General features: G+C 42.4%; 1 protein-coding gene across 4 annotated transcripts in view; it reads right to left on the bottom strand.

Moving 5' to 3' along the window:
• dnah12 (dynein, axonemal, heavy chain 12) overlaps nucleotides 1-26,536 on the bottom strand; it is a 379,348-nt gene that overhangs the window by 340,160 nt on the left and 12,652 nt on the right. The window contains exons 2-5 of one of the 4 annotated variants that reach the window (XM_068051688.1): nucleotides 21,032-21,207; nucleotides 20,442-20,532; nucleotides 12,365-12,391; nucleotides 1,904-2,093 (exon numbers count right to left, since the gene is read on the bottom strand). In XM_068051688.1, coding sequence (XP_067907789.1) covers nucleotides 1,904-2,093; nucleotides 12,365-12,391; nucleotides 20,442-20,532; nucleotides 21,032-21,207 — 484 coding nt within the window. Of the gene's footprint in view, nucleotides 1-1,903; nucleotides 2,094-12,364; nucleotides 12,392-14,621; nucleotides 14,641-18,514; nucleotides 18,606-20,441; nucleotides 20,533-21,031; nucleotides 21,208-26,536 lie in introns of those variants that run through there. The other 3 variants (XM_068051689.1, XM_068051690.1, XM_068051692.1) reach the window with 3 other exon arrangements.

The raw sequence follows: 26,536 nt of genomic DNA, 5'->3' as shown, positions 1-26,536 counted from the left end.
TTTTTCCCTTAATTTTATATTTATTTTGTTTATTCTGCACGTGATTTGGGGTATTAAATTAACTATTCTATCTTACACTTCCTGGTACAGACTCTGCAAAGCTCAGCGAAGATTCTTCAATTTGATCTGGTTAAGGAGATATACAATTGCTTGCCTTGTTCACAGAGGTCCCAGCTTCCCTGTAGAAGGTGCCATGCTGCTTTGGATTTCTAATAACCGTAAGTTCCAGTGCAAAAACCCATAAAAAGTCTATGGGAAAGTGCAAGCGTAATGAATGGCTGGTGCCGTTAGTTGGTTGCTGATTGCAAAGTCTGTACCAATGAGGTAGATTTTATTAGAGCAGAGTATTTTGCAGCATGCCCCATTAGTTAAAAGCTGTTCGTGCGCTTTTGGTTGCAAAGTGGCTAGAAGTGCAAACTGATAGCAGAGCTGCAAGGCATACGGGCATCTGGGACATTAGTGAAGAATGTGAAAATAGTGTACCTCCTTAACCAATTAGATTTTTGGATTGGGAAATGAACAGAGGAATGACTGAGAAGGCGGGATAATTAGAGTGGATGAGTTCAAATCAGACACAGAAAGAGAAATGAAAGAGAGAAAAAGGTTGGATTAAACGAGAGAGAAAAAGAGACAAAGGAAAAGAAAATACAAAATATTAAAATGTAACTTTTTTTTAATCGCCTAAAATCATTTGCAACCTGAAGGAATGCGATTCTACACTTATAATTGATCACTTTCTGGGCAAGAGTGGTCGCTTAGCAGTTTTTAACAATTATGTAATTAAAAGGATACATATGCTGTTAATTACTAGAATTAACTGTGTGTGGTGAGTTTAACGGGCAATTAACAGGGAATGCAGGAACGTCATGAAAATTCAAGAAATACTATTTTTACAAAGCTAACGGCAGAGTGGCGCAAATCGGTGAAGTGGCAATTCGTAAATCACAGGCTATCTCTTCCTCGCTACAAGTTGTGACCAATTTGCACATTAATGATGGCATACATTGCTCAGAAGACATAGAATTACACAGACTATGCAGCCCAAAAACAGGCCATTTGGCCAAACCAATCCAAGTCAGTGCTTATACTTCACATAAGCCTCGTCCCATCTTATCAGCATACCCCTTTATTTTCTTCTCCCTCATATGCTTATCCATTTTCCCCTTAAATGCATTACTCTTCACCTCAACTATTCCTGTGATAGGGAGTGCCACATTTTCATCACTTTGAACAAAAAAGCTTCTTCTGAATTCTCTACTTGATTTCTTGGTGACTAAGATAGATGGTCTCTAGTTTGCTCTTCCCCGCAATAGGAAACACTCTCTTCTGTGTCTAATCTATCAAATTCCTTCAGATCTTTAAAGACCTCTATTAGGTCAAGAGAAAAGAGACCCAGGCTGTTTATCCTTTCCCGATAGGTATAACCTCACAGTTCTGGTATCATCTTTGAAAATCTTTTTTGCACCTGTTCCAGTGCCTTTGTTCTGTTTATAAAGTTTTTTTCAGAAAACCTGCCCCAATATTTTTTTTAAATGGAAAATTAGTCATTTAAACATTTGTAAGCCGTGCAAATATTTCTACTTAACTTTTTTTTTTTAAAAGAAATGCACCTGTCTGGTATGTCTTTCCAACGTAGTAAGTTTGGTTACAGTAACAAAAATAATATTCTCAAATGTTCTCCCCTTACTGATCTTTTTCTGAAGATGACTCACCTTGGGGTGCTTTACAGGCACTAATGATCCTGCAGTACCTCTTCCAAGTGCCAATGCTCATGTGATCAGATATTCAGCACAATTTAAGTGATCAGTTGATATTATTTTCTATTATCTAGTGCATGTAATAATTAAATGGTCTCCAGGATGAATAAAATATTAATGCTCAGTTTGCATTAAAAAACACTTACCCAAAAATCTCTTCATGCTCTTTTCAAAGTCCTCGATGACTTCGTCAAATAGTTCTTGTACAATTATCTCTTTCATCTTTCCTTCTCTCAGGGAGACAGGTACCAGAGTCAGAATAGAGTCCAGCCACTGCTGCTGGATTGGCACCACAGGGCTACTCTCCACACATCGCTTCATGAACAGGTAGTTTATCTGAAATTGCATAGAACTCATTAGCAGACTAACACCAAACTTCTGGAGTAATTACTAGATTTTCACTCTACTATTACAAACTGCAAAATAAAGTCCTCTCATATTTCATCACAATAATCCCAAAATTGTAATTTCACTTCTTAATTATGTATTTATGCTTGATTTATAAAGTCATTAATAGCAGGGAGGGAGAGAGAACAGTGCGAAGTCAAATCAATCAATTATTGACAAAATCAAAAGACTGGACAAGGAATCAAATGATGTTATTTCATGGTTCCAGTCTACCTATCTCAACGTAAACACTACAATGTCACCCTCCTGTGCCCATGTCAGTATATTTAGTGTATGCTGACTTTCCTCGGCTCTTCATTATTTACATGGAAGCATTAATGTCAGCTTTCACACCCTCACCAATGACATTCAACTCTATCTCTCCACCAACACCTAAAATTACCACCCTGCCACCTGACATGAAGATCTGAACAAGTTCTTGATAAATACCAACTAAACCAAAACCAAACCTTGAGCTCCCATGGACACCTATGTGTTTTCAGCCTTGGCTACTTTAACCTCCTGAACTCCCACCTTAGCCTAAACCCAAAGTTATTTAACAAGGTTTTTTGGTCAATCATGAGCTCAACTTTCTTCCTCACATCTGATTAGTTGCCAAGACCACTTTATTTTGCCTTCAAAATATTGCATGCCTCTGCCATTACTTCACCTCTATTGCTGAAACCCTAATTTATGACTTTACCATCTTAAAGCTAGAGTTCTCCAACTCTCTCCTTGCCAGCCTTCCCACATCCAGCGCCCACTTCTCCTCTGACATTGTTCTACTTTCTACTTCCTATTCCCTTTGCTCCACCATCAATGAGAATTATTTCAACCACTGTGCTCTTATCCATCTTCTGGAACTCCTTCCTTCTACATCTCCACTTTGTCATTCCTTCCTTGCCTTCAAAAGCCTCCAAAAGAACCATCTTTACAATTGTGCTTCCACCCCTCAACGTACTCTTCCTTTTCCCCCTCCTGCTTTGTGTCCACCAACCTGTAAAGCACTCGGACGTCACTCTGCATGTGAGGAGTACTGTAGAATTGTAATTTTTTGTTTTGATACATTGGCCGGAATTTTACTGTTAAGAATCGGGTCTCGTCGGGATTGTGCGGAGGGAAAAATGGCGCGCGAAGACATCGGGCCAGGTACCCGGCCTCATTACCGCGCTAACGCAATTTAACCAGCGTGGGAAGTCGGGCGCGATCGAGTTTGCGCTCGCCGCCTGACTAACATCAATTGAGAAGTACTTAAGGTAATTCAGAATCCCTTTGACAGAGAATTTACGCTACGTATCTGATTTTACAGCCATTAATCGGGTCGTGGGGCTTGTTGGGAAGCCGACAGGCTCAAAAGGGCGGCAGGAATTGATTCATGAGGGAGCTGGAGGTAAAAATGAATTTATTGAACTTTATTCATGCTGATGTTATTTGTGTATCCTAACAAGGGTTGTAACTTGCAGGTTGTGCAGAAGGTTTAATTTGAATGTTATGCACTGCTGATAGGGACCCATGTAATATTAGTTATTGCCTGAAAGAAGTACCTGAAGTGAGCCAGTCACAAAAGCTGGAAGCTATTACCTGTGGTCAAAGAATTTGTTCTGCTGTTCAACATTGGGAATTGTTCACTCTGGAGGTGGATCATATGAGGAGGACAGTGATTCAATAAGTGACAGAAGTACAAATGGTCAGGGGAACGTACAGCAAGCTGCACCAGTGCATCCTCGTGCTGTTGGAGGGAGAGTAGCTCGCAGAGTCGCCCGGGAGTGACTAAATGTCAGGTGACGTGCCTACCCAGTAGTAAGGGCATACCGACCGCATCTGAACTACCTGCAGCTGTCAGAACGCCAGTGCAGAAGACGACTGCGGCTGTCATGGGAGACTGTCACATCTCTTTGTGAGATGCTGGCAGTGGATGTTACATCAAACTGTCTCGGTGGCCATCCAAAGCCAGTCGCTCTAAAGGTCACATTAGCTCTTAACTTCTATATGTCTGGCTCCTTCCAAGCCTCAGCTGCAGACTTGTGCGGTGTCTCACAATCAGCAGCGCACCATTGCATAAAGGTTGTGACTGATGCATTGTTTCAACGTGCTGACCATTTCATCACGTTCAAGACGGACAACACCAGTCAGGTTGAGAGAGCCAGAGGCTTCAACATTATATCCGGCTTCCCAATGGTACAGGGCATGATAAACTGTACTCATGTGGCCCTTAGAGCACCAGCTGGACAGTCGGGGGCATTCATGAACCGCAAGGGATTCCATTCAATGAATGTTCAGCTCCTCTGTGATCATCGGAAGTGAATCATGCTGGTATGTGCACGTTACCCTGGGAGTTGTCATGATTCTTTCATTCTCCACAACTCACAGGTGCCTGCAATTTTCAGTCCTCCACACAGAATGAAGGGATGGATACTTGGCGACAGGGGTTATTGTCTGAAGACATGGCTCATGACACCAATGAGGAAACATGGGGTGAGGCGGAGGAATGATACAACGGGAGCCATGCGGCCACCAGAGTGACAATCGAGCAAACTATAGGCCTCCTAAAGATGAGATTTAGGTGTCTTGACCACTCTGGTGGATCACTGCAGTATGCACCGTCGAGGGTTTCCAGAAACATTGGCGTCTACTGTGCCTTGCGTAACCTGGCAATTGAGCATGAAGATGTCCTAGAGGATGATCAATGTCAGCGCGATGTGTCATCAGATGATGACAACGTTTCTGATGAGGAAGGTGGGCATCAGTCTAATGATGATCATGGAGAGGAAGCTGAATGTAACTTGGCTCTACGTGCTAGAGAAACAAGGGAATCTCTAATAGGAATGCGTTTCAGTTGAAATGATATAAATCTTCACACATTTCAATCTGCTTTATGACATTAATCATTGTGAGGATCTGACAGTGCAAAATCTCTAACCTTTAGGGGGTGAGACAAAGCGAATAACCAATCCATCACATCATGAGGGACGCGACCCAAGTGTGTGGCCTCACATTTGAGACAACTTGAGTTGACTAACTATGTAATATCTGACTTCAGGAATGACATGTCCAATGATAAAATCTCCAATTTAATCAAACACTATTGTTTTACAAATGAAATAAATGTAGTTCAAGTCACCCAGTGCACCAGTAGTGAAATTAAAGTGTTTTCTTAATCCGTTTACGCGTGCTCATTCATGTACATGATCCCTCGCTACCAGACTTACCAGAGGCAGGTGGCTGATCTTGTTGCCGCCCTGCTTTTGATGACTTGGGCAGACGTCCGCTGCATGCTCGCGGCTGTGAGGGCCCTGGCATCTCAGGGTTCTCATGACAAATATCATGAGCACCCTCTATCACCCCAGGATTTAGCGGTTCACATGTCCCTGGCAGAGGGAGCAAGGAGCTGCAGAATGCATCAGAAGCGCTGTGACAGGAGCTCCCATATGCAATCTGCTGCCCCTGTGCCCTCGTGAGGCTCCGGTGGTCCTCAATGGTGGCATCAGAGCGCTGAGTGTCCTCAACCTGACGCAGTCGCATCAGATTATGCTCTCTGATGCTCTGGTCCAGGGAGGCCACAGTTGCTCTGAGGTCCCGAATTGCAGCCACCAGTCTATCAACGGAGGAAGCCAGATGTTCAAATGCCTGTGAGTTTGCTGAACTCATCCTCTGGATGGATGTCTCCAGAGTATGAGTCATAGCGCGCAACGTCTCAGACAACTCCGCCAGATTTCCATGGACCGCATTCTGCACCTGCAACATCGCCCGACGAAAGGATGATCTCAGAGGCATGTCATCAGCTTTCGGCTCTGCACTGGCATGGCATCCCACTCTCGTCCTAGTGTGTGATGCATCAGCCGATTCTGCCTCTGGTGCCTGGCCTGGCAACTGTGCTGTGCTCACACCAGTATGTAACATTGATTCCCCAGACACAGTCATCCCAACCAACGTGTCAGTATCTGCTGTGGTACTTGGTGCGTCGCGATGATGTGACGGTGCACCCTCTGAGGCACCCTCCTCCACCTCAGAGGTGGATGGTCGGGCAACGGTAACGCTTCCTGGCACATGCTGGGTTTCACCTGTTGGGAAAAGCATTGTGATCAGTTTCATCATCAATCCAGAGTTAAGCACAAGTTTATACCTCCAGCATGGTTACATCTGGATGATGTTACAATTGAGGGCAACATTCAGCGCATTTGACATTCACCAAATCATTGGCACAGTAGTGCAGCCTCACCACTCACCATCCACCACCCCCCCCCAATAATGAGGTGTTACACCACATTCAGGAACACTCACTCTCATGGCCAGGTACACCGGCCTCGCCATCTGCCACGGCGCGTCCTTCTTCCTCCCCTGCTATAGTTAAGGCATTCTCCTCCATCCTGGTGAGGAATGCCTGGGTGGCTATGCCACCACCAGCACGTGACCACTCCCGGGCATTGTGTGCCCTCTTTTCCTGAATAAACAAAGATACTTATTTTATACATAGTCGATGGCATATGACGCTGTCCACCCAAAGGGTTGGTGTTGCATTTCACTGCTGTGACAGTGTTGGGCGCAACTTTAACACCATAGCATCAGTGTTCATCTCAGACTTGCCCATCATGCGTCCCATGTCAAGGCAGCAGCCAGGCATTGATCATACAGGGCTTCCACATTGCATCATGGGTACACAAAAAACCTCCCTTGGCACATAACCTATTAGATGAATGAGGAATGCCCCTTACTCGGGCAGAGCGAAGCAGGTCATTGAGGCGCTTGCGGCACTGCATCTGTGTATGCCTCACAACGCCTCGGCTGCTGACCTCCTCTGCAATCTCCAGCCAGGCCCTCTTGGTCTTCGGAAGGTCTCCTTCTCCCATCTGAGCTGAACAGAATGTCTCTCCTCTCCTCAACGGCCTGGAGGAGGACCTGCAGTGAATAGTCAGAAAATCAGGGGGCGGGTAACGCAACTGCTCCACCTCCATCACCTCTAACAGCAATATTTTTGGCTCCCAGTCTTTCTTGGTTTCAATGAATGGAGCCTTTGAAATCTCCAGACCTTAACACAGTTGTATCTTCCTTTAAATTAAATGGGGAACTCAATGTTCTGTTTCAAATCAGTAATCCTTTATGTAGGGCTTACAATCAGCCTTCTGCATATGTGGCCCCACCCCCAATGATGCTGAGGTTCCCACCCGCGCGCGCCATTTCTTTTCAGAGTTATGCCGCGGGCCCGCTGATTAGCTGATCAGCGCGTGATGCCGGCGGCCAAGTGACGCGGAGTGGGATCGGGGGCCTGATCCGCTTTGGACGGATCGGCCCCGGGGCCACTGGTAAGCGAAAAATTCCGGCCATTATCTTAGGGCATGATATTAAGTTAAAGCTTTGTTACTCCCACACCAATTATTCTCTATATTATTTTGCAATATCTCCAAAGTGGCATTTCAACTCACGAATTACAGAAGAGAGAGAATGGTGCATGAACATAAGGGGGCAAGATTTTTTTGATGCTATTATTCATTTCTAGGAGAATAGCATTCCTACGCTATCATGATTGTTCATTTAAATAAAGTGGCAGTGGGAGAGTTGGAATTGAGCAAGCTGCAGCTTTGGTACAGTCACTTACCCAGCCCATTTCACATGCTGCAGATAAGACAGCAAGGATCCACAATGGGGCTCAGGGGTGTAAGGCTACAAAATTTGCAACAAGAGAAAATAGTCGTGTCCATTCAATCATTCTTCACACTACCCATAAACATGTAGTGCCTAATACACTATATAATGTCAGAGCATCCTCGTGTATTAATTCTGCTCCTTTGCATACTATTCCTCCTCATGATTACCCAACCATGCCTGATTTTAGCTATGGAATGTAAGAAAGATATGAATGGAAGTGAGGCACTCTGTTGAGGAAGGGAGGGAATCTCCAGGGTGAAAATTAATTGGTAATAATTTTGCAAAGCTCTTAGTTGGTCAGTTTAAGAATGCTGTTGGTGGAAACATAGAAACAGGTCATTTACATATATTCTCAATCGGCAAATGGCGGGTGAGGAGGGACAAATTAACATGGCAGAAGATAACTTATAACAAGCAACAGTTTTTAAAGTACATTTTTGACATCCTGAACTCAGTTAGACTGCCAGGCCTTACAGCAAGGAAAAGTAAAAAAAAAACAGTTGGCAACCCTGGCCACGGTTGCACACCTCATAGCAGCCAATTCTAGTGTCACTAGCAGAGTCCTGGAGACAGATCTAATATCCATATTCTCAGTTTTGGACCAATACTTGCCTTGAAGGGATCTAATGTGTGAATTAAAAATAGAGGAAAAAAGAAATAAAACACTGCATATTTTAAGAGGCACGAAATGGGAGCACTGAAACAGGAGCTTCTGCCCCTCGAGCCTGTTCCTCTATTTAGTGAATCATGGCTGATCTGCGACCTAACTCCATGTGCCTTTGTCCCATGTGCCTTATTACCAGTGGTTAAGAAAAATCTATGAATCTCAGATTTAAAATTAACAATTGATCTAGCATCAATTGCCATTTATGGAAGCGAGTTCCAAGCTTCTACCACTCATTGTGTGCAGTAATATTCCGTAATTTCACTCCTGAACAATTGGCTCTAATTTATGACAAGACCTCGACTCTCCAAGCAGTGGAAATAGTTTCTATCTACCCCATTCATTCCCCTTAATATATTAAAAACTTCAATAAAATCACCCCTTAATCTTTGAAATTCAAAGGAATACAACCCTAGTTTGTGTATTCACGTTTTATAATTTACTCACACTGCACTCATTCCAAGGCCAATATATCCTTCTGAAGGTGTGGTGCCCAGAACTACTCACAGTATTCCAGGTATGGCTTTGTATAGCTGAAGCATATAGCTACCCCCTTGTATTCTCGTCCTCTAGATATAAAGGCCAGTATTCCATTAAAATAATGTTCCGAAGAAGGGTCACTGAACCGAAACGTTAACTCTGCTTCTCTTTCCACAGATGCTGCCAGACCTGCTGAGTGGTTCCAGCATTTCTTGTTTTTATTTCAGCATTCCATTAGCCTGTTTATGACATTTTAACAAATGTCCATATATCTGGACCCCTGAATCTCTTTGAACCTCCAATGTTTTTAGCTTATCATCTGCAAAGTACCCTGTTCTATTCTTTCTCGCTCCAAAGTGAATGACCTCACATTTGCCTACATTGAAATCTATTTACCACATTGTTTCCATTCACTTAATCTATCAATAGCACTTTGCAATTTTATGCTTCCATTTAAACTGCTTACAATGCTGCCTATCTTTGTGTCATTGGCAAATTTGGATATGTGGCTTTCTATCCCATTGTCTAAGCCATTAATGAATACAGTGAACAGATCCTTGTGGAACACCACTAGTCACATCAAAATTCAATAATACCACAAAATAAAATAAACGTCAGCTAGACCAGGGTTGCCCAATTTGTTAGCCACTTGCCACGTGTGACTAATTGGGAATCCAGATGAGTATTTATTTATTTATTTAGAGATACAGCACTGAAACAGGCCCTTCGGCCCACCGAGTCTGTGCCGACCAACAACCACCCATTTATACTAATCCTACATTAATCCCATATTTTTATTTTTTTTTTATTTTAGAGATACAGCACTGAAACAGGCCCTTCGGCCCACCAAGTCTGTGCCGACCAACAACCACCCATTTATTCTAACCCTACAGTAATCCCATATTCCCTATCACCTCCCTACACTAGAGGCAATTTACAACAGCCAATTTACCTATTCTCTACCACATCCCCACCATTATCCTACCACTTACCTACACTAGGGGCAATTTACAATGGCCAATTTACCTATCAACCTGCAAGTCTTTTGGAGTAGTTAATAATAAAATCAGTAATAGACACTGTTGGGCATGTAATCACAATATTCATATTCACACTGTATTTAATGCATAGTTCAACCTTTTTGGATGGTCGTTGGTAAATGGTAAGATGAAAAGCAGATTGTGTGAATGTTTTTGATCATTGCGTGTGCTTTACTTCTTTGGTCACTGCTTACTGGCTATCTGCTAAAACGATAGCACAGGTGAAAATGGCAATTTCAACACCATGGAAACAGTAGCAGCATTGTATGGAGAAGGGAGACGTCAGACTGGTCAGATTGACCAACTGGAATAACTGCTTCAGGCCAGCAAAAGAAAACAAGTCCAACCAATAAATGATGTTGCAGCAGGACATGTCATGGCAAAGGGAAAGTAGTATACAACCACATTCTAGATGGAGAGCATAGGCGGTTTTCGCATATCTCGTTGTGTTATCTCGTTGCATTCAATCTGATAAAGGCAAACTGTCAATTGTTGGATAGGAACCGAGAAGCTGCACTGAGATGTATTGTGTCTGATAGGTTTGTGATATAATTCCAAAGATTGATGAAAAAACTCCAAGGCTTCACACTGACTGATGGTAAAAGTTTAAGTAAATATACACGTGAATACATTTACCTACTTTTTTTTTTATTCGTTCATGGCATGTGGGCGTCGCTGGCTAGGCCAGCATTTATTGCTCATCCCGAATTGCCCTCGAGAAGGTTGTGGTGAGCTGCCTTCTTGAACCACTGCAGTCCTTGGGGTGTCGGTACACCAACGGTGCTGTTAGGAAGGCAATTCCAGGATTTTAACCCAGCAACAGTAGAGGAGTGGAGATATAGTTCCAAGTCAGGATGGTGTGCGGCTTGGAGGGGAACCTGCAGGTGGTGGTGTTGCCCCTGTTCTTCCAGGTTATAGAGCTCATGGGTTTGGAAGGTGCTGTCGAAGAAGCCTTGGTGAGTTGCTGCAGTGCATCTTGTAAATGGTACTGCTGCCACGGTACTTCAGTGATAAAGGGAGTGAACGTTGGGGTGCCAATCAAGTGGACTGCTTTGTCCTGGATGGTGTTGAACTTCTTGAGCCTTGTTGGAGCTGTATCCATCCAGGCAAATGGAGAATATTCCATCACACTCCTGACTTGTGCCTTGTAGGTGGTGGATATGCATTGGGCAGTCAGGAGGTGAAAATTCCTAGCCTCTGACCTGCTCTTGTAGTCACAGCATTTATGTGGATAGTCCAGTTCAGTTTCTGGTCAATGGTAACCTCCAAGATGCTGATAGTGGGGGATTCAGTGATGGTAATGCCATTGAACGGCAAGGGGAGATGGTTAGATGCTCTCTTGTTGGAGATGGTCATTGCCTGGCACTTGTCTGACGCGAATGTTACTTGCCACTTATCAGCCCAAGCCTGGATGTTGTTCAGGTTTTGCTGCATCTGGACATGAGCTGCTTGAATATATGAGGAGTCGCGAATGGTGAACATTGTGCAATCATCAGCGAACATCCCCACTTCTGAACTTATGATGGAGGGAAGATCATCGATGAAGCAGCTGAAGATGGTTGGGCCTTAGGACACTACTCTGAGGAATTCCAACAGTGATGTCCTGGGACTGAGATGATTGACCTCCAACCACAACCATCTTCCTTTGTGCTAGGTATGACTCCAAACAGCAGAGGATTTTCCCCTTGATTCTCCATTTTTACGAGGGATCCTTGATGCCATACTTGGTTAAATGCTGCCTTGATGTCAAGGGCAGTCATTCTCACCTCACCTCTGAGTTCACCTCTTTTGTCCATGTTTGGACCAATGCTCTGATAAGGTCAGGAGCTGAGTGGCCATGTTGGAACCCAAACTGAGTGTCACTGAGCAGGTTATTGCTGAGCAAGTGCCGCTTGATAGTACTGTCAATGACCCCTTCCATCACTTTGATGATGATCGAGAGTAGACTGATAGGGTGGTAATTGGCTGGGTTGGATTTGTCCTGCTTTTTGTGGACAGGACAATCCTGGGCTATTGCAAGTGTTGTAGCTGTATTGGAACAGCTTGGCTAGGGGCGCAGCTAGTTCTGGAGCACAAGTCTTCAGTACTATTGCCGGAATGTTGTCAGGGCAGTCTTTGCAGTATCCAGTGCCTTCAGCCGTTTCTTGATATCACGTGGAGTGAATCAGATTGGCTGAAGACTGGCATCTGTGATGCTGGGGGCCTCAGGAGGAGGTGTAAAACATCATGTAGCTAGAATGGTGTCATATAGCCATTCCTGTGACTGGTCAGCAACTTCTATAGGACTATACTAAACTAGACATTTTTTTATGTTTTGGAACAAAAACATCTAACTTAATTTTCACAACTTTTTATTTTGGAAGCAACAAATGCCAAAAGAAATCAGAACTTACCCTTCTCTGCTTTGCCTCGCTATTCATCTGCAAGTCAAAGAAATATGAGATCTATATATGTCTGTTCAATAATTCTTTAATGTATTCCGCACAAGCAGAAATATTCAAAAGGTATTAGAATTCACAATATATATTATTGACAATTTCAGAATATAATTCTTCATGGGATGTGGGCATCTCTGGTTCGGCCAACATTTATTGCCCATCCCTAATTGCCCTTGAGAAGGCGTTGGTGAGCTGCCTTCTTGAACTGCTGCAGTCCATCTATAATCTATGTCTACAGTACTTTTGTCACACCTGGCCACCATGTTCCCACAATTCTCTTAAAATCAAAATGTTTTCTGATTTTTTTTCATTTGATCTTTTCCCCCTCATCAGTAACTGAAATAGCTATAATGACCAAAATAAGAATTTAACTAACATGTTTTTTAAATTAAAAGTACATATTTCACAATAACACAATTACATGTATCCATTCAATTCCTTTTGCATTTTTAATGTCTTCAGTACTTGAAAAAAGACTTGCATTTATATAGCACTTCTCAAGACCACAGGACCCCCCCCCCCCCCCCCAAAGTACTTTACAGCCAATGAAGCACTTTTAAAATGTAATCACTGTTGTAACATAGGAAACACAGCAGACAATATTCACGCAGCAAGCTTCCAAAAACAGCAATGTGATAATGACCAAATAATCTTTTTTTGGGAATGTTGATTAAGAGATAAATAATAGTCAGGACACTGGTGATAACTCTCCTGCTCGTTTAAAATAGTGCCACATGGGATCTTTTATGTGCACCTTAGAGAGCAGATGGGCCCTCAGTTTAATGTCTTATCCAAAGGATGGTATCTCTGAGACTCCAGCGCTCCCTCAGTACAGCACTGGAGTGTCAGCCTAGGTTTTTGTGCTCAAGTCCTGGAATGGGACTTTAACACGCAACCTTCTGACGCAAAGGCAAGAGTATTCCCCTACATCCACATCATGTGGCGCTAAGGTTGTACATCATGGCTTATCTATACAGACTCTTTTAAATGCTGTGAGTAGCCTTGTTAGGTCTTCTCGTTATTCTGCATCGAGGTACGAAAGCATGTTGTCCAATTTTCCTAGCCATTCTGTATTAGCTAACCAGATAGTAGGAGGTTCAATCTGAGAATTGTCCAGGCCTCCTTCTGCCTCATCCTCACTATTCCTTTCATTCTTATCTTCCCCTATCACCCGACGCACCTGTACTGGCTTATCCTCCTCCCTGCAATAATATTGATGACACAGCCAATTCCTTTTCCGGAGATCAGGGGTGTCAATCAAGTAATTTACCTTACCCACTCTTTTGACCACTTTATACGGATCACTGAACCGCGCTTTTAATAGTTCCCCCTGTAAAGGTAATAATACCAATACTTCATCCCCTGGTTGAAAATTTCGGGTCTGTGCATTCTTGTCTGCCCATTTTTTCATATTGGCTTGGGCTGCTTTAAGGGGCTCCTGAGCCATATTGCAAGCTTTCGTGGGCCTTTCCTAGAACACAGATACATAGTCTAGTATTGAAGAGTCATTCCTTTGTTCTAAGAACCTATCTTTGGTGAGTTTTAGAGGACCTCTTATTTCTTGCCCATAAACCAATTCAAAAGGACTGAAACCTGTAGACTTCTTCGGTGAATCTCTAGTGGCAAATAAAAAGAAGTCTAGCTCTTTATCCAAATCATGGTGATATTCGTGACTGTATGCTCTAATCATTGTTTTGAGAGTTTGATGGTACCTTTCCAAAGCTCCCTGTGTCTGTGGGTGATATGCTGAGGATTTTAACTGTTTGATACCCAAATTGGCCATGACTTCTTGACACGTAATTAGAACCTTGATCCGATTGAACGTCAAGTGATAATCCATATCTTGTAAAGAATTGGGTTAACTTTCCCATTACTACTTAGGCAGTAATTGTCCTTAAAGGAATGGCCTCTGGAAATTGAGTAGCTATATCCATGATAGTGAGTATATATTGATGTCCTGCTTTTGCTTTTGACAAGGGTCCTATACAGTCTACCAATACCCTGCTAACAGTTTTATGGTAGGTTGCAGTTTTCCCACCATTTGGCATGAATGGCATGTCCTACAAAACTGCCTCACATCCTTTGCAAGGCCTGGCCAGTAATAATATTGACTTATACATGATTTGGTCTTCCAGATCCCCGTGGATCCTGCTAGAGGAATGTCATGTCCAAACCTTAATAATTCCTGGAGATATTTAGGTGGTATCACTACCTGTCAGGCAACCGTCCAGTCTTTGTCCACAGGTCTCCATTTCCTCCTCAGAACCCTGTCTTCAACATAATAGCCTTCTGGAACTCCTTTCGCCTCAGCTTCTGTCAGAGCTGACTGGCCTATTTTATGTAACTCTGGATTAGCTTGTTGTGCTGCGATTAAAGAAGATTTGTTAAACATCTCATTTGGATTATCTAAATCCCCAAGGAAAGTTTCAGATATTCAGCTATTTGTTTGTGGTGCCAATTTTACCTCCGACAATAGAACCTGTTTAGCTATTGCTCGGGTTACTACACACGCAGGAAATATTCCTGGAACTTGTTCCTGTAATTGTTCCATTTCTTTAACTTCACTTGGTTTCTCTGTAACTACAGGAGAAACTGATGCTCTTGCTCCAGCCAAACATTCCCGAGGAATAGGTCAATCCCCTCTATCAACAAACTATGAACAACTCCTACAGATACCATCCCAAATATTAGGTCACACTCTCGGTGCACTCGATACAAAAGGTACGGGTATATACTCCCTGTCAATACCATTAGCTAAAACTTTAGTGTTCAGTTCACTCTCTGGTGGAAATGTTATACCTTTCCCCAGCAAAAAAGAGTCTGGGTTGCTCCTGTATCCCTGAGTATAATGATAGGTTTGTCTGCCTCACTTGAGGGATATGGAGTTATTTTCCTTTTGAAAAGAATTCATTGTAACTTTCAGGTATCTAATTCTCAACCTCTACACTCGCTTTGGTTTCTGTATCTGATTTTACAGCTGCCATTAAAGCTACAGTCTGGTCTGCTGTACTCTCAGTCAGCGCCTCTTTCTCTGCATTAGTTTTGTATATCCCAACAAATCCCATGGGTTTACGTCGCAACTTCCAGCATTCTGAGTGAAGACGTCCAACCTTGTGGCCATGATAACACTTCGGCTTGTGAACCTCACTTCTACCCTCAGCACCTTCCTTTCTGGCCTGAGGAGGAGATCCTGGGGCATTCCCAGCTATTCCTTCTTGACCCCGGCATCTCGCTTTCCTTTCATTCTCTCACAGTCTATCCTTCTCGGGTTTGTGGGGGTGACGACAAAAGGTTTCGGCTTATTCACAAGCTCAAAATCATCAGCGATTTCCGTTACTTGTCTGGCTTTTAAAACATTCTGGTTCTCTACATGAGTTCTCACTACTGGAGGGATTGAATTTTTAAACTCTTCCAAGAGACTCAGTTCTCCAAGGTTCTCATACATGGCTTCAAACCATACTGCCCATGTCCAATGATCATAATTAATTGATTTACTCTCTCAAATTCTATTTACGTCTGCCCAGCCTATCTCCATAGGTTCCAAAACTTCTGTCGGTAAGCTTCAGGGATTAACTCATACGCAGCGAGAATAGCCTTTTTTGCCATCCCATAATCTGCAGAAGCCTCTTTAGAAGCATGGCATAAACTTCATGAGCTCTGCCAATCAACCTACTTTGCATAAGCAGCGTCCAGCTTTCCTTTGGACATTTCATTTGCTTGGCTATTTTTTTTTTAAAGAAATGAAAAATGCCCCTCTACGTTCCTTTCCTCAAAACCTAGGGACAGCTTGGATAAATTTAAACAGCTTTGCGCTGGGTCCTGGGCTGGATTCAGATTCTTCCTGACTATAATTTTCCCTGGAGTCAAGACTACCCTTTTGTCTTGGTTTCATCTCTCTTCATTTAAATTCCCTTTCTGCTCTTTCACTTTCTCTCTGAAAAGCTCTCTCTTTTTCCCATTTAAGTGTTCTTATTGCTATTGCTTTTTCTTTTTCCTGTTGAAGCTCCAGTTTTTTCATTTCTAACAGAATCTTAGCCAATTCCAATACATTACCCCCTGACTTACTATCTTCTCTTCTTCTTCCAATTTGAAATGTTGAGCTATTATGTCAATTATCTCGGCTTTTTTAGCACCTGATTTCAATTCTAACCCCAATTGTGCTGCCAGATCTTTTAGTTTAATCTCAGTTAAGGTTTCCAAGTCACTGAGGGACATATCCTCCTTTCCCAGAGAAGCTGCAGCAATTGCTAATACCATTCCGATGGTACAGCCTTTACCCTATTATACAGGAAAACTGGTACTTTTATTTTTTCTCTTTCAAATTATTACTCCCCTCACAATTAACGTAATTAGCATTGGATTTGAATTCCGCAAGTGCCCCCAATTAATATGTTACGATCAAGGCGGAGTAATGCACTGTTAATTCAGTCCCACTACTCCACAGGTCACAACAAATTAGTAAAGTTTCCCACCTACCAGAAAATAGCCAAATTAAAAACTCTATTTGTCCCCCAGAACAAAGCACACCAAACCTAGTTTCTTTAAACAATATAAAATTAACTATTTATTAATAAACTAAGTTTTAAGCAATAATGAGATAAATATATATATGAAAAGATGTTTTTACTCCTTATTCTTCCTAATCCTCACGCACACACACATACATTCAAAAAACAGTTAACCAGGGAAAGAGGCTTTTCTCTTTACAACTGTTCCTTCGGAATAAATAAAATAACTGGGTTGTAATGTTCTGGTAGGATATTTCCAGGTCAGTGAGGTGTCCCAGAGTCGAATAGTCAGATGCCACTTGAAAGCTCTCCAGGGGAGGTTGATGAACAGTCTGTGATGGGTAGGCATTCATGGCACTTCGTCTGCAGCAGGCATCACACATATCTTTCAGCAAAGGGTGTTGTAACAGGTCTACTTGGGTTTTGAAATAGCAGTCTAGCAATAGAAACTTCAACTCTGACAATAAGTCATGTGACAGCCATAAATCATCTTGCTACTTCCCTGTTGAGCTGCTTAGAAACAGGTGCCTTGCAGTCTATGCACTCAGTTTGAACGCCAGGTTTCAGCATTCAGTGTTCACAGAAAATCCTTTTTTTCAGTCTTTAAAAACACACAGAATTCTCAGCTTTTAAAAAAAAAACAAAGCTCTTGAGACACCTGTGTTTTACTGACAGGAAATGTCAATGCTTATTGCTTCCACCTGTGAGACAGAGATTCCTAAATGACGGAACCACCATAAGAAAGATGCAAATAAAGAGAAATTTGTTCTAATCTTATTTTAAAAAGCAAGTTGAATTTTGAAAGAAAACAAAGCATTTTTGAGGGAAACGGGAAAATAGCATGGCAGGGAAAGGGGAAGAGGAAAACGGAGTGTGAGGGGGGATCTAACGTCTCACCACCTACTCTTAGGGAAAATGAGGTCGAGAGGTTGGAGGGTTACAGGTGAGGTGAATGACAGCAGAGCATCGGTGGAGGAGAGGATAAAGATGTTCTGTGGGTTGTTCAGTGGGGAAGAAGTAGGGGTAGTACTGAATAAGAGATGATGAAGGGCTGGTCAAGGATACATTTTCTCAGCGATCCACCCTGCAACCACTGGTGGCTGTATTTCCTGACACACTATGCTAAACAACCTTTGAACACAAGGACAGCAGAAATTGGTAATAAGACCATATTCTTTCTTATATAATAACAAAAGCAAAATACTGCAGATGCTGGAAATCTGAAATAAAAACAAGGAAAACAAGAAATGCTGGAAATACTCAGCAGGTCTGGCAGCATCTGTGGAGAGAGAAGCAGAGTTAACATTTCAGGTCAGTTACCCTTCGTCAGAACTGGCAAAGGTTATAAATGTAATAGGTTTTAAGCAAATAAAGCAGGGGTGGGGCAAGAGATATCAAAAGGCAAGGTGTTGATAGGACAGGGTCACAGAGAATAACTGACCAGAAGGTCATGGAGCAAAGGCAAATGGAATGTTAATGGTGTATTGAAAGACAAAGTGCAGAGAGGGTGTTAATGGACAGAATTCTTCTATTCTTTCTTACTGTGTGCAATAACATGGGAGATCAACTAGTATTAAATGAACAATCTTATACCTACATGCACTTCCTGAAAACTTTCTCCATGATAAGTTCTGGCTTCCAGATTTATAATGGAAACTGCTTATGGAAACTTGTCCCCCAGTAGATATGCTGCAGTAAAAACCATGATGTAATTAAGACTGGATATAGCTTAAATGGGCAGTTTCCATTATAACAAAAATCTATCATGGAAATATAAAAGCCCAGAATACATAACTGTAAAATGAGGACTGAATTGAATCTGCATGTGCTGGTCCAATTATCCCTTGGCCTCTAATCCTTGGTCACCTGAAGACTACGATTGGTCTTCATTCTTCAACGTGCAACATCATGGGAGATTAACTAGTAATGTATTAAAAATCTTGTATCTGAGAGCACTTGCATTATAAATTTCTATGTCCACATTTATAATGGACGCGAGTTTAGACTTGATTTTTTTGATTTGTCACATTGTAATTACACGCATTCATCAGTGGTGGCACAACTGTGCTGCAATTTCACATTTCCCAGCACTTAACCTGTACTGCAGAAAAACTCCTATACTTCAGCTATAGGAATAATACAAAATCAATGTAATATATAAAAATACAGACTGAATGCGTGATTTTAATATGGGGACTGATTTATGTCTACATAACCTGGATTAATTATATCCTGCCTTCAAGCACCACTTTACTTGAAAACTACATTTGGTCTTCACTTTCCAGACTGGATTTTACCGACCCAACCCCCACCACCCCCCCGATGTCAAGTTTTGTGGTGGAGTGGGGACGGAAAATGCCTCCGGAGAGGGCCGCCACATACCACAGGAGGGCCCGGCCCAATATTACTGACAGCGGCGAGGCCTTTTGGTGACCCCCGTGCCGCTCAGCGACGGAACCCCAATTTGAATATTTAAATAAATTAAAATGATTGATTTAGTTGCTCACGTCGCCTCCTGACAGCCTGCTGTGATCTTCGGCCCGGCGGCCGGCACTCCCGTGCCTTCGGATCTCTGTCCAGGGAAATGAGGTGCAACACTGGTGAGAAAGGCAGGGGGAGGTAAGTTTATCACTGCGGGGGGATGGGGGTGGGGGGGAAAACAGGGTCAAATTAACGTCATGTAGGGAATAGTGGGAAGGGCTGTAGTTGAAAGTTTGTGCAGTTTGTGGGGGGTGGGAAGGTCAGATGGTAAAGCTAAGTGTTTTAGGGGGTAAGGGCAAATAATTAAAATGTAATTGTTATTGGGGGGGTGGGAGAAGGGCAAGAGGTGTATTTATTTGTTTTAAATCAATTTACCTTTAAATACTTAAATTAGCCAGTAGTGCTGACAGCCCTTTAAAAATGTCATCAGCGCCTGCACACAGGCAGCTGACACATTGCCGGCGACGGACAGCCCGCCTCCTTCACATGATTGGGGGGGTTGGCCCGCCCCAGGGATGCAAATAGCCACCGCACGGAGGATTGCAGTGGCTCTCTTTTTTCATCTCGCCGTCAAGATCAGCAGCAAGATTATAAAATCCAGCCCGCCATGTGTAATGCTACAGGAGATGAACTAGTTAATCAAGATTCTCAGAATTCTTTGTAAGTTTACTACTTGAGTGTTTGCCATGAAGAATGAGAATTTAATTGAGTTGCCAAAACTAGAGATTTGGGATAGGTTAAGAAAATCATGAAACTTAGAAATGCCTGATCAATTTGCTCTGAATAAATTGGCTGCTGCGTTTCCCTACAACAGTGACTATATATTTTTTTTAAACTGCATTGCCTGTGAAGTACTTTGGGGCATTGTGAGGTTATCTAAGGCACTATATAAATGCAAGCTCTTTCTTCATATTGAGAAACAACAGACAGAATTACTTGCTAAAGAATTGTTTGTGCGAATGCCAGTATACTAATATTGCCTTGTAACATATTGTGAAATTTGGCTTTTTGAAGATTTTTATCAAAAGGCAACAAACACTCACTGTAGAAGGCCATTGAGGCTCAGGAGGAATGGGATCCTGTTTCTCAAGTTCATGCATTGTTTCTTCGTAAATCCGATGTGCATCATCAATTCTATAATAATAGCAAATTTTAAAAATTAAGCCTTTGATGACTGAATCTTCTTTGTACCTTGTAGGTGCATCTATAAATTTAACCCTGCAATCATTATGAAATGATCTTTTGGCAAATCAGTCAAACACATGAAGAAATCTGTAATATGATGGTAATGAAATATTGTATTTTCTTCACAAATGAGCTAAATATAAAAGATCATGTGACCTTCTACCATTTGACTTCAGTAATGGCATGAATTTAAAATCAGTGGGGGTGAAATTACACTTTAATGGGAGCGCAAAACAGTAACGGATCATTGGAAAGGAAAATCAGGTGGGGTGTATACGGGGCAATACCTCACAGCCACTTTGCATCCCCTATGAAAATTGAATATCGCCACCAATGTATCTCAACTACATCACATAACAGGGTTTAGAAGTGGCTACTGAGATTGAGGAAATTACCTGAAAAAAATTCTTATCCAACAAATGCCACAACTTTAGAATGTCCAACTTACATGATTTTGCTAAGTAGCTGTTGCTGATACTTGTGCCAACTGTATCTCAGGAGTCTGCTTGTAGAAAATTCATCACTCAGCATTGACTCAGGCATAGGGAATATAGGAGGCAGTTGAATTTGAATGTTTTCAGGTTCAGGTGCACAAGCACTTCTAAGTTTCTTTGAGGCCTTCATCTAAATTAATGAAAAAAAAGAATGTCAGCAAAATTTAATTATTCCTAAAGATCACTTAAAAATGATTCTCACTATTAAAACAAAAATGTGCAAAAGTGAAAATAATGAGAAAGAAAGTCTTTCACTTATATAGTGTCTTTCATGACCTCAGGATGTCCCAAAGCGCTTTACAGTCAATGAGGAACTTTTTAAATGTAGTCACTGTTGTAATGTAGAAAATGCAGCAACAAATTTGCACATAGCGAGCTTCTATAAACAGCTGTATGATAGTAACCAGTTAATCAGTGGTGTAGATTGGCCAGGACTCTGGATAACTTCCCTGCTCTTCTTTGAAATAATGCCATGGGATCTTTTACATCCATCTGAGAGTGCAGAAGGGGCCTTGGTTTAACATCTCATCTGAAAGACAGCACCTCAGACAGTGCAGTACTCCCTCAGTGCTGTACTGGTGTGTCAACTAGATTTTTGTGCACAAGTCGCTGGAGTGGGACTTGAACCCGCAACCTTCTGGCTCAGAGGTGAAAGTGCTACCAATTCAGCCACAGCTGCCACAATTGAACAGTTCAAGGTTAAAGAATATGAGGGTAAAATTCAACTTTGGCCCAGGAAACAATCTGATGGCAGTGGATCGGTCATCCATTATGCATCTTGCCCGATTTTCCTTTACATTGACTTCAATGGAATGGAAAATTAGGCCTGGTGTTTAACGGAAAGCTGTTTAGCTACCACCTGCTATGCATCCTTGTCAAAATTGAATTTTACCCAATATAGGGTTATCTCAATGGAAAGGAAAATCAGTGGGGTGTAAAATGGGCAGCAGATCCAATATTTTACACTATTGGCAAAAGCTAAAATTACCCCCATCTTCTGTACTTCACTTGATCTTTGAGACTGTTTGTAGTAATTATTATCAGTTATTACACACAGTAATTCGTATTGCTGTCATTGTGTTCAATATTTATGCCCGTTGCATGTAATACAAAGATGCAGAATGATAGAGAGTTAACTTTACATAACAGGTTACAGATCACTGGATTTGGTGTGATTTTTGTTTTGACTGTTAGGATTGCCTTTTGCAACAATGTTGATATTATTTGGATCATTTATTTTAGATTTTAGATTTTTTTTTTTAGATTTTAGAGATACAGCACTGAAACAGGCCCTTCGGCCCACCGAGTCTGTGCCGACCATTAACCACCCATTTATACTAATCCTACACTAATCCCATATTCCTACCACATACTCACCTGTCCCTATATTACCTTACTACCTACCTATACTAGTGGAAATTTTATAACGGCCAATTCACCTATCAACCTGCAAGTCTTTTGGCTGTGGGAGGAAACCGGAGCACCCGGCGGAAACCCACGCAGACACAGGGATTTATAGAAAGTGTCTGTGAGTCTTGTGGAAGCATTGTCAGTAAACCAAGAATGAGAACCTGATTTTGAAGAAATTACCCACGTCCAGCCTTAGCAATACATTATTTTTCACACAAGGCTGTTTTCCATAATGAACTGATCTGTCACCTTTATGCGATACGCCATAATTGATTTTTTTAAATTGAAAAACAAATATGAAGGGCTAAACATAATGGTGATTGATAGCTGATATGTCATCTGCCTGGGCAATTTACCCGAGTGAAGTTAACAAGCAAATAGCAGATGTATCAAACATAATTTTCCAAAATTATTTGGAAATAGGAATTGTACCAATGTTGGATTGTACTTATGCTCCAGTTCATTAAGAGAAAAAGAATGAGCCAGGTAATTCTAAACAACTTAGCAGGAAAACTGCTGGAGACCAGGCCTAATTTTCCATTCCATTCAAGTCAACGAAAAGGAAAATTAATCAAGATGTATAATGAGACATAACATTAGAGTGCACTTAGAAAGATATGGGCTAATCAAAGACATGGATTTATATAATTTAAATCCTGCCTGACAAATTAAATGGAACCCTTTGAGGAATTTACTGAGTAGATAAACAAAGAATGCAGTTGATATGGTATATCTGGACTTAGAAAAGTTTTTGATGAAGTACCACATAAGATACTTGTTGCAAACCTTAATGCATATGGTATGAAAAGGTATAATGGTGGCATGGAAAGAGGCGATGGCTACAGGATAGAAAGGAGTAAGTAAATGGATGCTTCTCAGTTGGTAAAATGTAGCTTGTGGTCCTGCAGGGATCTATAGGGACCTTGTAAGTATGAGAAGGAATATCAAAATTTGCTGATAATACCAAACTAAAGAGTATGACAAACTGAAGATAAAATGAAGTTCTCGACTTTGGAAAAAAGATCAAGAGAATGATTATATCCTTTAAATGGTATAGATATAGTGTGTTAGGAGTACAGATGCACAGATCTTTAAAAACAAAGGTGGAGGTGGAAATTGCAATATAAAAAGGCAAATCAGATTCTGCATCTTTGAATATAAGAAACAAGGAGGTGATGATTAATGCTTAGAAGATATTGATTAAGCCACAGAGTTAAGGGAGACCGAATAGGTGTTTAGGTAGTAAAAGATTTTGAGATGGTAAATAGTGAAAGATTATTTCAATTGATCAATGAAGGAGGCACAAATTGCAGGTTAGCACAGAAAGCATAAAAAGGGAATTTACAGAAATTTTTTCATATAATTGGTACTTTACCACAGTGACTAGTGAAGTCAATTTAATCAGAATGTTTAAAAAGGTGTTGGAGAAACACTTCAAAAAGAAAGGGTACAGGGAAACAGCAGGAAAATTTAAGTGAAGTAGAGCTCCAGTGGGAACTAGCAGCAGAACAGGTATGATGGGCCAAAATAGCCTCATTCTGTACTTAAGCTCCTCTGATTCAGGACATCTAGGTTAAAATGAGAAAAACAAGACGTTGAAATGAAGCAGCAAACAACGATTAGATATGTTAAGCCTAGATTTTAAAATCTGAACATAGTAGAGAGAGGAGAGAGGAGAGTCAGTTAGTGGTTTGTGCAGCAGAGCCTGGAGTGGCTATAAAGGCCAATTCTAGAGTGACAGACTCTCTTTTTTTTAAAAATTCATTCAGGGATGTGGGCGACGCCGGCGAGGCCAGCATTTATTGCCCATCCATAATTGTCCTTGAGAAGGTGGTGGTGAACTGCCTTCTTGAACCGCTGCAGTCCATGTGGGGTAGGTACACCCACAGTGCTGTTAGGAAGGGAGTTCCAGGATTTTGACACAGCGACAGTGAAGGAACGGTGATACAGTTCCAAGTCAGGATAATGTGTGACTTGGATGGGAACTTGCAGGTGATGGTGTTCCCATGCATTTACTGCCCTTGTCCTTCTAGTTGGTAGAGGTCGCGGGTTTGGAAGGTGCTGTTTAAGGAGCCTTGGTGCATTGCTGCAGTGCATCTTGTAGATGGTACACACTGCTGCCACTGTGCGCCAGTGGTGGAGGGAGTGAATGTTTATAGATGGGGTGCCAATCAAGCTGGCTGCTTTGTCCTGGATGGTGTCGAGCTTCTTGAGTGTTGTTGGAGCTGCACCCATCCAGGCAAGTGGGCAGTATTCCATCACACTCCTGACTTGTGCATTGTAGATGGTGGACAGGCTTTGGGGAGTCAGGAGGCGAGTTACTCGCCTCAGGATTGCGAGCCTCTGACCTGCTGTTGTAGCCACGGTATATATATGGCTACTCCAGTTCAGTTTCTGGTCAATGGTAGCCCCTAGGATGTTAATAGTGGGGGATTCAGCGATGGTAATGTCGTTGAATGTCAAGGGGAGATGATTAGATTCTCTCTTGTTTGAGATGGTCATTGCCTGGCACTTGTGTGGCGCGTATGTTACTTGCCACTTATCAGCCCAAGCCTGGATATTGTCCAGGTCTTGCTGCATTTCTACACGGACTGCTTCAGTATCTGAGGAGTCACGAATGGTGCTGAACATCCCCACTTCTGACCTTATGATTGAAGGAAGGTCATTGATGAAGCAGCTGAAGATGGTTGGGCCTAGGACATTACCCTGAGGAACTCCTGCAGTGATGTCCTGGAGCTCAGATGATTGACCTCCAACAACCACAAATATCTTCCTTTGCGCCAGGTATGACTGCAGCCAGCGGAGGGTTTTCCCCCCGATTCCCATTGACCTCAGTTTTTCTAGGACTCCTTGATGCCATACTCGGTCAAATGCTGCCTTGATGTCAAGGGCAGTCACTCTCACCTCACCTCTGGAGTTCAGCTCTTTTGTTCATGTTTGAACCAAGGCTGTAATGAGGTCAGGAGCTGAGTGGCCCTGGCGAAACCCAAACTGAGCGTCACTAAGCAAGTTATTGCTAAGCAAGTGTGGCTTGAAGGCACTGTTGATGACACCTTCCATCACTTTACTGATGATTGAGAGTAGGTTGATGGGACGGTAATTGGCCGGGTTGGACTTGTCCTGCTTTTTGTGTACAGGACATACCTGGGCAATTTTCCACATTGCAGAGTAGACGCCAGTGTTGTAGCTGTACTGGAACAGCTTGGCTAGGGGCGCAGCAAGTTCTAGAGCACAGATCTTCAGTACTATTGCCGGAATATTGTCAGGGCCCATAGCTTTTGCAGTATCCAGTGCCTTCAGTTGTTTCTTGATATCACGCGGAGTGAATCGAATTGGCTGAAGTCTGGCATCTGTGATGCTGGAGACTTCAGGAGGAGACCGCGATGGATCATCAACTCGGCACTTCTGGCTGAAGATTGTTGCAAATGCTTCAGCCTTATCTTTCGCATTGATGTGCTGGGCTCCCCCATCGTTGAGGATGGGGATATTTGTGGAGCCACCTCCTCCAGTTAGTTGTTTAATTGTCCACCACCATTCATGGCTGGATGTGGCAGGACTGCAGAGCCTAGATCTGATCCGTTGGTTATGGGATCACTTAGGTCTGTCTATCGCATGCTGCTTATGTAGTTTGGCACGCAGATAGTCCTGTGTTGTAGTTTCACCAGGTTGACACCTCATTTTGAGGTATGCCTGGTGCTGCTCCTGGCATGCCCTCCTGCACTCTTCATTGAACCAGGGTTGGTCTCCTGGCTTGAGGGTAATGGTAGAGTGGGGGATATGCCAGGCCATGAGGTTACAGATTATGGTTGAGTACAATTCTGCTGCTGCTGATGGCCCACAGCACCTCATGGATGCCCAGTTTTGCATTGCTAGATCTGTTCGAAATCTATCCCATTTAGCACGGTGGTAGTGCCACACAACACGATGGATGGTATCCTCAATGTGAAGGCGGGACTTCGTCTCCACAAGGACTGTGCGGTGGTCACTCCTACCGATACAGTCATGGACAGAAGCATCTGCGGCAGGCAGATTGGTGAGGACAAGGTCAA

This window comes from Heterodontus francisci, chromosome 19 (genome assembly GCF_036365525.1).
Source record: "Heterodontus francisci isolate sHetFra1 chromosome 19, sHetFra1.hap1, whole genome shotgun sequence".
Taxonomy (NCBI): Eukaryota; Metazoa; Chordata; class Chondrichthyes; order Heterodontiformes; family Heterodontidae; genus Heterodontus; species Heterodontus francisci.
The sequence above is the reverse complement of the archived record's forward strand: the minus strand, read 5'-3'. Positions and strand labels throughout refer to the sequence as shown.